The 14,205-nt window shown below is 37.9% G+C and overlaps 1 protein-coding gene across 1 annotated transcript; it reads right to left on the reverse strand.

Annotated features, from left to right (window-relative positions):
* Positions 1 to 443: 443 nt before the first annotated feature.
* LOC137291953 (beta-1,4-galactosyltransferase galt-1-like) lies at positions 444 to 11,915 on the reverse strand. The gene is made up of 2 exons (XM_067823507.1): positions 11,486 to 11,915; positions 444 to 1,335 (listed from the first exon to the last, which is right to left on the reverse strand). The coding sequence occupies exons 1-2, from the start codon at positions 11,905 to 11,907 to the stop codon at positions 444 to 446; spliced, it is 1,314 nt and encodes a 437-aa protein (XP_067679608.1). The 5' UTR covers positions 11,908 to 11,915.
* Between the last annotated feature and the right edge of the window lie 2,290 nt (positions 11,916 to 14,205).

Genomic DNA, 14,205 nt, shown 5'->3' on the forward strand with positions numbered 1-14,205 from the left:
TTCATAAGGGCAGTGACGCCTTTTCATGAATTTTCTAATAAAAAGGGTAGCATATGAAAAAGGAAACTTCGTTAAACTTGCATGATTTATGTTTTGGACGTTCAGAATATTATGAACATAAGCTATAACATTTCAAAGTAAACCATGTACGTACGTACAGACCTGGTTACAATGAAGGAAGAGGTTGCTATCCATAAAAATCTGCAGCAGCCTTAACATTAAAATGCCGCGATAGTGAGCAGGGCGGGTGGGTCTGAGGTTAAAGCATTCGCTGTAACGCCGAAGGTCCGGTTTCGATGCACCACATGGACAAAATATGTGTAGCTCATTGCTGGTGTGTCCCGTCGGAATATTGCTGGGCTATTGCTAAAGGCGGCGTGAAACAATATTCACTCACTCACTCACTCACTCACATAGTCAACAAATGTGCAGCGAGCGGATGTTCAGATGCCGGTTGTGTTACACAATCCAATTAATGAGAGTGTTTTATTGACGTTCTGTATAAGTGGATCGGCAAATTTACGCATATATTCGTCTTTTACTGTATTTTTAGAGATTCCCCACTGTCGGTAATGGTGTAGAAACGCAACGTTGGGATCAATGGTGACTTCTTTGAATCCTTTGACTGATTTCCAGATAAAATGAATCCCTAATATTTCAACTCTGTCAGGAAGAACGATCATCTTGCTTCTCTGTCTGGCGGGAAGAAATGACTTGTCACGCCACACATATAGCATACTTACCAGATGCAGCAATTGAGAGTCTGACTTTCTCTCGTATCCGTTTACGTCTACACCAAAGTCAAGGTTAAAGAAGGCATTCCGAAAAAGGTAAGCACTGGCGTTAGTGTGTTTGCTGTCATGTACACTCTGCAAGAGCTCGTGCCAGTTCTTATGTTTGTGTGGAACAATAAATTCGTCTAAATCCTTCAAAATGAGAAATTTACTTTTCTTTTTATTGGCATAAAGGCAATCTTGTATTGAAGCTAACTGCCCATGATAGTGGATATCACGTACAGGTAAATTCCACGGTATAACTTTCACAATTCCCTTTTTCGTGTAGTGTTCTAAGACCGTATTTACCAAAGGGGTGATAGATTCATTGTAAAATATAAACCTATCTGCCCCGAGTAGCAGATCCAGCTCCACCATTTCAATAATGGACTTCGGGTTTTTGAAAGGACCGAATAAAGTCGGAACACACACGGTAAAGTTGTATCTTTCGGAAGAAGCGTAAGTTATATTCAGAGACGCTGTCGCATTTTCAACAGTTACATTGACTGAAACTGGCCAAATGTGCTCAGGGACCGGACATCGGATGACCATAGCGCTATACCTGAAAATCAAAACAGAAAATGTTTACTCTGATGGTATTCACACCAGAAAGGTATTAGAATCTGTACTGTACTGAGAAACAGTGATCCAAATATACTGAACAGCAAAAGAAGTGCAAGTTTCGAAAGCATGAAATCTGATAAAAGTAAGAGTTAGTATTCATGACTTCTATTTAAGACCTTGACAAAAACAGTTGCTGTTCTTTTGCTGTTAAGTATATAACTTGTTACACTTGACCACTGTGTATTATTTCTTATAAAGAAAACGGTTTCAAATACGATTGTTCCGATCATTGCTACTAATTTCTGTGAAGTCATACTTTGAGTCACATGTGTTTTAAACCGAGTCACTGGTGGGCTGGTCCAAAGTATGTATACAGCCGTTTACTGCGCCCGGCCTTGTTAGCGAGAACAGGCACACATTCTGTTTTCTAGACGGAACCCAAAGTCTAGTAGAACAAAAAATATAACTGAAATGGTGAATAAGCATATATGGTTGTAATTCGTGTTAAATGTTACATATTGACGAAGTTTGTTATCATGTTTTTCGTTACCTCAGATCCCTATAGTAATTTAAGTGATGTTTTACTGCCTATATTATGATCTGGACCGAAAGCCTCATCTGTCAAGTTGCTTACATTAACCAAATACTTGTCAGTAAATACCGACGGTAGCTGTGCTTCGCGGAGCGGAGTAGCGTCGAACTCAAGTCAAACCGGTCAAAATGATTATCCCCAAGAAACAAATTTTAAGTCTGCAAAGGCAGATCCAATTCATATTTCAGTGCTTCCTAAGTTCGAGTATTTCTAACCGTTCTCCTTTCTGGGAATTAACTTCACATATTTGGAAATTCACATTGAGATTTGCAGATGTACGACTCCAAGCTGACAAGTATCAAATGGATACCAAACTTAGACACAGTTTTATTAAACACTTATTTGCATGGGATATTCTGCAGTGTATACCCAACAGGCTTCTCTGCTCTGTTTAAAGAACACTACTTCATATATGTATATACACCTACCAGGACAATACTGTCAATAATATTGCATTTGTTTCAGCGCCTAATGTCCAACCAGACCTGTTCAGTGGTGCTTTGCAGAGAAAGAGGAGACGCTAGTAGGGAGCCAGAAAGACATTAGGTTTTAGCTGGACCGCAAATGTTACGAGGGAAGATACTGATCTCAGTTTAACTGGCACAATAGGTACCTGACTCAGAGGGTGTGGGTTCGAATCCCGGATGGGAAGCAACTCAAAAAGCACTAGAATATGTACTTCACTAAAAAGTGCAATCCCAAATATAACATTTGTAACAGTTTGGTGATGCTGAATTTCTGCTGCTGTCGACACAGGGATTTACCTTGTCCATAATTATTCTCATATTGTTTTGCCCTGAAGGCCACAACAGAGCAGGTAAAGTCTGTGGCTGAGGGTCACGCTGTCGCACACGACTATCCAATTTGTCCCACAAACAAATGTTCAATAAGGTTAAGATCCGGTGATCGTGAGGGCCAATCAAGAGCCAGAACGTTGTTCTGGGTAAGGAAATCCCTGGTTATTCTTGCTGTATGCGGCCGAGCGTTATCATGAGAAATGACGTTCTGGCGGTTCATGAAAGGAAGGTCATTAGGTCTGATGACTTCATCACGGTAACGTCGAGCTGTCAAATTGCCCTGGACCTGAATGAGATCTGTCCTGCCACTGTATGAGATAACAGCCCAAACCATGACACTTCCACCTCCAAATCTGTCCACATCCTGTACACACTTTGCAAAGTAGCGCTCGTTACGACGTCGATATACACCTGCTGGAACGTCGCAGCATGTAACGCGACTCTTCACTGAAGATAACAGTACTCCACCTTTGCAATGGCCATGAGATGTCGCCAACAGCACTTTCATCGTTGTTGCTGATGTTGACGTGTAAGGACAGGTCCTCGCAAATGTCTTCTGGAACGAATACCAGCCTCATGGATGAGAAATTGTTCTGAGTCGTGACACTACCGATGTTGTTGGTGATGCTGTGGTGAAGGTGAACCTGTTCCGCAAATGGTACTCTGTGACACATTCAGTTGCCTTGCAATCGCAGACTGAGACTTCCCAGCCGCCACATGACCGATCGCAATGTTGCGCTGAGCCTCAGTAAGCCTAGGCATAACTTTAACACCAAATTTAAGATTGTCAACTGTTGCAAGAGCATTGAAAAACCCCGACTTTTACTGGAAATGGTGCATGGTATGTGCGTGCAAGAGGAAACTCATGAATTTCTTCCCGTTCACAGTTTAGTGCATTTATTGAGGAAAACAGATTTTGGTGCGTTTTGGCGAGTTGTCTTCAATGACAATGGATTCAAACTCGGAAATGTTTGCAGACAGCGTTCACCACAGATAAGCTGATTACACAGACATCAATGATTCAAATTCGAAAGGTTAAATGGAAAAATACTACATATGCGTTTCTTCTTTTTTTATTTTAGTAGTAGTTTATATATAATGCTCTTAACATGTGACATATAATTCCTACGTGAGAACACCAGGGTCAAGCCGTATTTTAATGCTATCTATCTGTCAAGAGTGATGATCGATTGACCATCCATCCATGATTATGTTTACATTAAGTTTTAATCCACTGCTTTTCTTGAAGTTCCTTTACTTGCCAGTGTTCCCTTGTAACAAACCGGGCATAGGCACAAATACATGATGACAACTTCTTAACCAACTTTTAAATTTTTGCAACAAGTTTTTTTCAAGAGTTGGTTTATTGTTCTTATTCCAATCCGCGTTGACTTGATTCTTTTGTCTATTAGACTAAGTGTTTGTGTTAGATTGCAATTCATCGCTATCAATTTGTCTCAAACTGACTGTAATTGGTGATTACCTTTTCTGAATCTAAAATCGGGAAACATGTATGTGTTTAGCGGAAAGTGATATCTTTCAAATTATATATTTGTTTTTAAAATGCGACAAAAGAGGGTTTGGAATTCTGTAACACGGAGGTATGTTATTTCTGTAGAAATCGATTCGTTCGATCTTAAAAGATCTTAAAAGAGAGAAACTTTGTTGTTTGGAGAAATGTAAAATATTCCAGTTACACGAAAGTCTAAAGCTCCCAAATGTATAATTCTGTTATTCCTGTTATTCCTTTGTTGTACATCAAAGAATGGTGAGTGAGTGTTCTCAACATAACGCAAGCAAAATTTTCTCGTATGAATCCGTATTCAGTGCTTCAATAGGCATAGTATATTAGTCAACAATATAGAGATCACCGGGACAGCAACATGTTGAAGTACACAAAAGGTTCAAACTCTAACAGCTACACCTCCCTGTACATTGCCCTTTTCATGCACAGATATGAAGTTGAAGAGTGTCCACAGCACAAATTAGCCTAAACGTATTTGCAACATTATCACAGAAGAATATTTAATGAAGTTCTGTGACGACAGAAACGTATTGCTTTAAATACAAAACATTACGTACCTACTTTAATGGACATCGAAAAGATATTCCCAGATTATATTCATATGAACATCTTTCTTTACTCTTACGTTCATAAAAATATGAAGGCCTCAGTGTTAGTAATATGTAATGATAAACAGAGGGTTGCACATGACACGGTCATAACACTATGAGCATCGATCTTAGCAAGTGGGATACGATGGCACACATCAGACAGGTAGGTGAGAACGACCACCTGACCACATCTATATGTTCCCACACAACAGTTGCCGATGATCAGTTTTGACCTGACACATCTGTGAACCTGTGGGACCGATTAATGAATATATGCATTGTCAGTTTCATGATATGGATTGTGGTCGGGCTGGGATAGGAAACCTGGATACCCGTGTACCCGTCTCAAAACCCAGACCCGTTGTGCTCGTGTGACTAATAGATTAAACAATGTAATATGTTAAAAACTTTTCCATGAATAAAAGGGTGCATTATCTTTGAAGATTTACACGTATTTTACAGTCACTTCCTTATGGTGACACATGGTTAAGATATTGAAAAATTTGAAATTTTAGCCTCTGAGCTGACGAATATATTTGATGTCAGGAATGCACATACCGGGTATCCGGGTAGGGTAATGAAAGGTACGCGGGTTCAAAATTTGGACCCTTCCAAACCCTATTGTAGATGATTCCAAATGCTACTGCTGACTACACAATGTATGTCGCCAATATCAGCTGGTGCATAAGTCGATCGTACTTCAGAGGGATCGTTGTGAAGCTGCATTTAGTTAGTCAATGCAGAAGTTGGCATAAACGTTGGCAGAAGCTTTAAAAATAGATTTTGCACGGAAGACCTTGAAATCGCCTATGCATACTGACGGTAGTGGGTGACATCGACTATGTGCATACTAAAAGACCAACTTTCGTTTCCTAATATCAATATGTCCTCTAAGCAGAACGCTAATGAACTGACAATAGTTAGCGCATCATGGCTCACGTGAATCACTATCTTCATCAGCTGATGAACGTCGACAATACATCATCGGTTTTAAAATATTGACACACCTCGCTAGATGAACATTTCCAAGTCGGCTGTAGTCAAGTGTACTGTTCCAGACGATATTATGAGGCAACAGGCTGTGATCAGCAGAGCATGTTTAAATGAAGGACACCTTCTGCTTGCCCAGATCTATATACAGTGTATTTATTTTCCGAAATACAAATACTAATATTTCTATGAGATATTCTCTTGTTTTTTAATGCGTTTACCTCTTGTAAGGACCACATTTACTCTGTATGGCTGGGACTTACACATGGCAGCTGTCCGTCTCATACTCCAAACTCCCTGTAACGCTATAGTCCAAAATGAAGCCTGTCTAGACTCTATCTGGTTCTCTATCTCAGAGCTCACTGGGGCTAATTCAGTATACACGGAGTAATATATTTTTGTAATGTTAGGTTTTTCTTTTTTCTTTTTTTTTCTTTTTTTTTTTTGGGGGGGGGGGGGGGGGGGTTGTTTTGGGTTGTTTTTTTTAATTTTCAGAGGAAGCTTGATATATCGTGCCAGGATCCTGTAATATGCGAGTGTTTGCTGCATTTGTATGGGCTGGGGCTATTCAAGATGAAATCCATCTATGCAGGATAAATTGATTATTTACTCACTAACACAGAAGTAACGAATTAAGTGATCTAGTGTTAGTTTGTACCATTATCTCTGTGTTTTCTGCATTGTATGGATTTAAAATTTCTTTAAATTATTATGTACAACACAATGTTTCTGGGCTGCTTTGCCTCTTCACTTGTTGGTAAGATGGTAAGACGTGTCCCAGTGACAGCTTTTTATTTATGACAGTGAATATATGCTTGATTTTATGGAATATGGAAAGGTTAATGCAAGTACCTTGTACGTGCAACTGCTCGCCCGATCTTTTAATTAGCATGATGATTTGCTCAAATTATCCTCGGGGAAGTGGAAATAGAGGAAAGATGGGAGGCATCTGTTCAAGGCCTTAATGCGTTGATACGTCAAGTACTCCACACAGCCTTCTTAATATACTGAATCAATAACAACAACACTGTGTGAGGAGTACCTGTGAGTAATGCAGTTTTATGCAGGTTCCGATTATAAGTATTTTACAGATGTTTTGTTAGCGACTGAATGCAGTAATGTTGTTAGTTAACACCCTATAAACCAAGAGAGAGTAATGACATATTGCATAGCCTAAAAAACTATCAGCCTCATTGCGAATGACAACATGTAAGCCTGTAACATCTGTAGCCCCTTTCTCCCACTCACAGGGAAGTGATATGTTCGTGACCTAATGGAAGTCTGTCCGCTTGCATAGCAATGTTTGCTTACCCAGCCCCTCAGCATGAGCCACGATTTCAAAGGCGTCAGCATATGTGAATAACACAATGTGGACCCAGTTTTTCTGTCGTCATTTGTTTAAACATGACCATATAAAAAATGTTCAAATACATACCCTTGATATCCTGAATTTTGTATAAGTTTTCAAAGCCATGAAGACATTTGAAAATTTAGAAAATTATGAAAGCTTCCCCACCTATGGAAATATTAGTATTTCGAACCCAAGTAAGTTTCAAAAAGAATCGGAAATTACATCACCTATTACAAAAGGAATGTATTGGAAATACTGTGTTTCAGAGGCATATTGATATGAGGGATGTGTAAGATGCTAATACGCATCTCTGATCACTGTTTCGTATCTTTTGCAATGTACAAATGATCGCCAGTGTAAAATATAACTCGGAAAACAAAGTCGTAATATTTCACATTGAAAACAGAATGGCATATGGAAGAATAGAATTATACATTTAGTACGTTTCTGTTATGTGGTGTAATTATAATGACAATCCAAGTGTATCTTCGACATATTTGGCATCGTTGATATTGTGTAAAGTATGCTTTATGTAATATTGCTGATTTACATAAAGCATGTAGACATCATGTAATATTGCTGATTTACATAAAGCATGTAGACATCATGTAATATTGCTGATTTACATAAAGCATGTAGACATCATGTAATATTGCTGATTTACATAAAGCATGTAGACATCATGTAATATTGCTGATTTACATAAAGCATGTAGACATCATGTAATATTGCTGATTTACATAAAGCATGTAGACATCATGTAATATTGCTGATTTACATAAAGCATGTAGACATCATGTAATATTGCTGATTTACATAAAGCATGTAGACATCATGTAATATTGCTGATTTACATAAAGCATGTAGACATCATGTAAGATTGCTGATTTACATAAAGCATGTAGACATCATGTAATATTGCTGATTTACATAAAGCATGTAGACATCATGTAAGATTGCTGTTTTACATAAAGCATGTAGACATCATGCAATATTGCTGTTTTACATAAAGCATATAGACATCATGTAATATTGCTGATTTACATAAAGCATGTAGACATCATGCAATATTGCTGATTTACATAAAGCATGTAGACATCATGTAATATTGCTGATTTACATAAAGCATGTAGACATCATGCAATATTGCTGATTTACATAAAGCATGTAGACATCATGTAATATTGCTGATTTACATAAAGCATGTAGACATCATGCAATATTGCTGATTTACATAAAGCATGTAGACATCATGTAATATTGCTGATTTACATAAAGCATGTAGACATCATGTAATATTGCTGATTTACATAAAGCATGTAGACATCATGCAATATTGCTGTTTTACATAAAGCATGTAGACATCATGCAATATTGCTGATTTACATAAAGCATGTAGACATCATGTAATATTGCTGATTTACATAAAGCATGTAGACATCATGCAATATTGCTGTTTTACATAAAGCATGTAGACATCATGTAATATTGCTGATTTACATAAAGCATGTAGACATCATGTAATATTGCTGATTTACATAAAGCATGTAGACATCATGTAATATTGCTGATTTACATAAAGCATGTAGACATCATGCAATATTGCTGATTTACATAAAGCATGTAGACATCATGCAATATTGCTGATTTACATAAAGCATGTAGACATCATGTAATATTGCTGATTTACATAAAGCATGTAGACATCATGCAATATTGCTGTTTTACATAAAGCATGTAGACATCATGTAATATTGCTGATTTACATAAAGCATGTAGACATCATGCAATATTGCTGATTTACATAAAGCATGTAGACATCATGTAATATTGCTGTTTTACATAAAGCATGTAGACATCATGTAATATTGCTGATTTACATAAAGCATGTAGACATCATGCAATATTGCTGATTTACATAAAGCATGTAGACATCATGTAATATTGCTGTTTTACATAAAGCATGTAGACATCATGTAAGATTGCTGTTTTACATAAAGCATATAGACATCATGCAATATTGCTGTTTTACATAAAGCATGTAGACATCATGTAAGATTGCTGTTTTACATAAAGCATATAGACATCATGCAATATTGCTGATTTACATAAAGCATGTAGACATCATGTAAGATTGCTGTTTTACATAAAGCATGTAGACATCATGCAATATTGCTGATTTACATAAAGCATGTAGACATCATGTAAGATTGCTGTTTTACATAAAGCATATAGACATCATGCAATATTGCTGTTTTACATAAAGCATGTAGACATCATGTAAGATTGCTGTTTTACATAAAGCATATAGACATCATGCAATATTGCTGATTTACATAAAGCATGTAGACATCATGCAATATTGCTGTTTTACATAAAGCATATAGACATCATGCAATATTGCTGTTTTACATAAAGCATGTAGACATCATGTAAGATTGCTGTTTTAAATATACTTTTTACAAAAATGTTGTATTTTCAAACATGTATAACTCGCATGGAATTTTAGACAAGTTTGGAAGAAGGTACTGTCTATACAACCAAGTGAATAGTTTTAGATAACGGAGACGCTTAGCGCGATGGTGACGACGTAGAACGATTTAAGACACTAAGCGTCTGTCTTAATGTGTCTGTGTCGGGACATTGTTATCATCTTTTTTGACAGCATAGGTAATGAAATTTGTACAGTTAACGTTCTGGACCTTTAAGGCATGTACGAGGCTGGAATTATGTAGCATGTTACAGCCTTAGAGGTATGCAGTATCTAACAGGCTAGAGCTATACGACATCGACATGTAAGAGGCTGGAAGTGTGTATCATGTAACAACCTAGATGAATGCAGTATCTAACAGGCTAGAGCTATACGACATCGACATGTATGAGGCTGGAAGTGTGTATCATGTAGCAACCTAGATGAATGCAGTATCTAACAGGCTAGAGCTATACGACATCGACATGTATGAGGCTGGAAGTGTGTATCATGTAGCAACCTAGATGAATGCAGTATCTAACAGGCTAGAGCTATACGACATCGACATGTAAGAGGCTGGATGTGTGTATCATGTAGCAACCTAGATGAATGCAGTATCTAACAGGCTAGAGCTATACGACATCGACATGTAAGAGGCTGGAAGTGTGTATTATGTAGCAACCTAGATGAATGCAGTATCTAACAGGCTAGAGCTATACAACATCGACATGTAAGAGGCTGGAAGTGTGTATCATGTAGCAACCTAGATGAATGCAGTATCTAACGGCATGTACGAGGTTGGAAGTATGTAGCGTGTAACAACCTAGAGGTATTCAATGGCACTACGCCTTATTGCGCTTTAGTTGACTTTGACTAATTTCTTGTGAGGGTGATAACGCGATGATCTCCCTGTTAGGATTCCACGAGCGTCTGATTATTCAACTTATATTGTGAATATATATAAATAAACCTAATTGCTGGTTATTAAACTTAGGGTGATTGAGTTCCAAATGTAAATGTTGAAACACATATTTAAAAGACCTTCATCTTTACTATGACTTTGCAGTTACAATTTGACCTCTTCGCTGTATTGCTGAAACAGTGCCACACGCAATGTTAACGTTCAAGTCACTCCTTCCACCAGTCAACAGGAGGGGTAAATTACAAATGATGCACTTTAACTGTTGTGTAGCATTAACTATTAAGTGGTTAACTGTTTAACAAAGCCAAAACCAAAATACAGAATTTTTGGAATCTCTCATCTAACTACAGTCATCAAATGGTTAGACCGTGATAGAAGCATCAGCTTCCCCATTACAGTGCAGTACAGCCTGTTACAGTACCTAAGGACCACTATGATATGCATACCGTCACGGGTGATCGGATGGGCAAAGGAAAGGATGACGTGAGTCCTACATATCATCTCAGATGGGATTAGTGTCCCATAATTGTTTTCAAGAAAATACTGGATAAAAACAATCATCTATAAAGACAATAACAATAACAAAGTCATGCTCGTGCTGATGTGATCGCAGCGTCCTTGCTTGAACATGGGCTAGCACAGTCGTACGTACCACTGGGGTCGATTTGTAAAACGGTGCGCATATTATCTTTCGAACAATAGTTTTCTTGTGAAACAGGAGTGCAACATTTAGTGTTTCCAGAAACAAACATTTTCAATCCCATTACACAACAGTTTTATTTTCTTTATACAAATCAAATGGTCCCCATCATATTGAGCCTTTTCCTTTTCTGCATCCGAGCGACGACTGTCAACTGGGGGTAAATGAGCTAGAATGTGTGCATAGATACAAAATACAAATGATTGTGTACCTTCTAGAGTGGTGTTCAGGTACTATTTCCAGCAGCCCTCGCACTGGTTTTCTATCTTCATCTGCTGCTGTTGCTGACGTTGTGAAGGTGCAAATACAGTCCACCTTTATATTAAGAAGGGCTATCCCAACGATCTGCACGGCCTTCTTTTCTTTGTTGAAATATGCTGAAAAAACGAAGACGTCACTCCTATTTCCAACTGGCTGCCAACTTTGAGTAACTGACTGTATTCGTGGAGAAGTTGCATTTGCACATGGTTCAAATGTGGTTTTGTTGTGACTTGAGAAACGGAGATGATTCGAGACGATGTCCGCAATTTTGATATCTTCTTGGAAGAAATAGAGAACGTTCATGATTATACTGATAGAAAGAATTATTGCAAAGAGAACCCAGATTGATTTAAACGGTGAACTAAACTCCATTTTACCTAAGCCTGAGTCAAATACTACTGTTGAACCTTGGAACGCAGTAATATAATAATGGTCAGTGGGCGGAGCTCTAACTCTGTGGGGTGTTTTATATCGTGACTGGATACATTGGAGATCTTCTGGATTTGACTTTCATAGTGATTCATGGGGCACGGAGATTGATTCTTTCCGCTTCTTCCAGATCTGTGAAATGTATACAGTATCTCGATTAATCTGTGAACTGTAGACAGTGTCCTGATGAATCTGTGAACTGTAGACAGTGTCTTGATTAATCTGTGAAATGTAGACAGTGATTCCATTACATTAGCCTGTGAACTGTAGGTAGTGTTTTGAATAATCTTTGAAGTGTAGACAGTGATTCGATTAATCTGGGAAATGTAGACAGTGATTCCATTACATTAGCCTGTGAACTGTAGGTAGTGTTTTGAATAATCTGTGAAGTGTAGACAGTGATTCGATTAATCTGGGAAATGTATTTTTGTCTTGATTAATCTGTGAAATGTGGACGGTGTCTTAATTAATCTGTGAAATGTAGACAGTGTCCTAATTAATCTATGAAATGTAGACTGTTTGGACGAATCTGTGAAGTGTAGACAGTGATTTGATTAATCTGTGAACTGTAAACAGTAAATCATCTGGCTTTTCGATCCGTGGGCCTCGACGGGACCTAAAAAGTATTTTACGTGGGGACATGTAACTTTGATCGAGGAGGGGGCGGTTTCTTCGTTACATCCTTTTCCTTTTATATAGTACTAGGGAAGGTCTATACACCTATATGTCTTTCGAATGCTGTTTCTAAGCGATACAAGTCCCTGTGATGTTGATACCGTCTGGTAACATGTTTTGTAGCTTTGAATATTTATCTTGTAAGAATTTGATATATAAATATTCATTTTATAAAAAATAGCGTTATTATAAACATTCCATCGATGGATCAATATTTTCTTTAAATTCCTGGCTTTTTAAAAAGTAAATCAATGTGTCAGATACTACATACTACCCTGAAAAATTATCTTTCTGCTTTATTTCATTTCAATACTGAAATATCTTTATGAAATAAACACACACTGAATAATATAAGTACATAATTTACTTTTAAGATGATTTCTATTAACACATTTACTTGTTACAGACAGTGCCACAAAGGGCGCCACTTGTTCCACAAATGCCACGGAGACTTGCTATTCTTATTATATAATTAGATTTGGGAATCATTTTCTACAAAATGATACCAAATTTAGCAATTTCTTGTTATTTTGATATTTGGTGTGCAAACTCCTTAACAAGTCTGTGTACATTTCGATGACTTGAACGTTGAGACGTTTAAATCCACTTTATCTGTTTGTGAAATGGAAACATACGACAGGAAACATACCTGCTCAATCTTCATTACTTATATTCCATTTGTGGTCTTTTTCTGATTACGGACATGAATGGACAAAATAATTCTTCGGGAATTCTAAGTATTCAGTGACGGTGTCTGATATAACTTGCAATCATTTGTATGTATGATCAAAATCTAGTGCAAGTGTTCTCGTCATGGACACTTTTGGAGTGATGTGATCTGATGTGATGTGATGTGATGTGATGTGATGTGATGAATGAAACTGAAACATACATTCAATTTGTTTAAAACTGTTCGCATATCGATGCACACTCCTCGAGACAACAACAAAATACGCCCAACGCTCGTCAGCATGGCCACGCGACTGAAATCACCCAGGTGAAACAAAAGCGTTACAGGACCTCGACCTTAGTGTGAAAATTCGGCGTATTTTCCTAATCTCATTGTGCTCAAGGAAATGTAATCTAGATCCTAACGAGGTGCTTGAAGAGAAAGTCTGTGTTGTTGTATAACATGTAGTATACGCGCAACAAAATGTGACAGTCGCCAAAGCTGCCCCTCGGCCTCAGGGTCATAAGAGCTGTCATTCGTCGGCTATTTGCTAGACATCACGCAGCCAAGAGAGGATGGGTTCGAACCTATATATCAGGATGAGACCTGGGTCAATGTAAACCATACTGCTGCCAGACAGTGGCTACCCACTGATGGTAGGAAAATACCAACATGCAAAGGTGAACGTTTAATCTTTCTTCATGCTGGTTCCCACCGTGGATTCCAACCTGCGTGTGATCTGGTATTTAGGTCTAAGAGCACGGATGGTAGGGACTATCATACAGAAATGAACTCAAAGATTTTCACACAGTATGTTGAGGAACAGTTGTTGTCAATTCTGCCTGACAAATCTTGTCATGGACAATGCTCCCTATCACAGTGTTCGAGATCCAAAC

The sequence above is a fragment of the Haliotis asinina genome, chromosome 7, assembly GCF_037392515.1.
Source record: "Haliotis asinina isolate JCU_RB_2024 chromosome 7, JCU_Hal_asi_v2, whole genome shotgun sequence".
Taxonomy (NCBI): Eukaryota; Metazoa; Mollusca; class Gastropoda; order Lepetellida; family Haliotidae; genus Haliotis; species Haliotis asinina.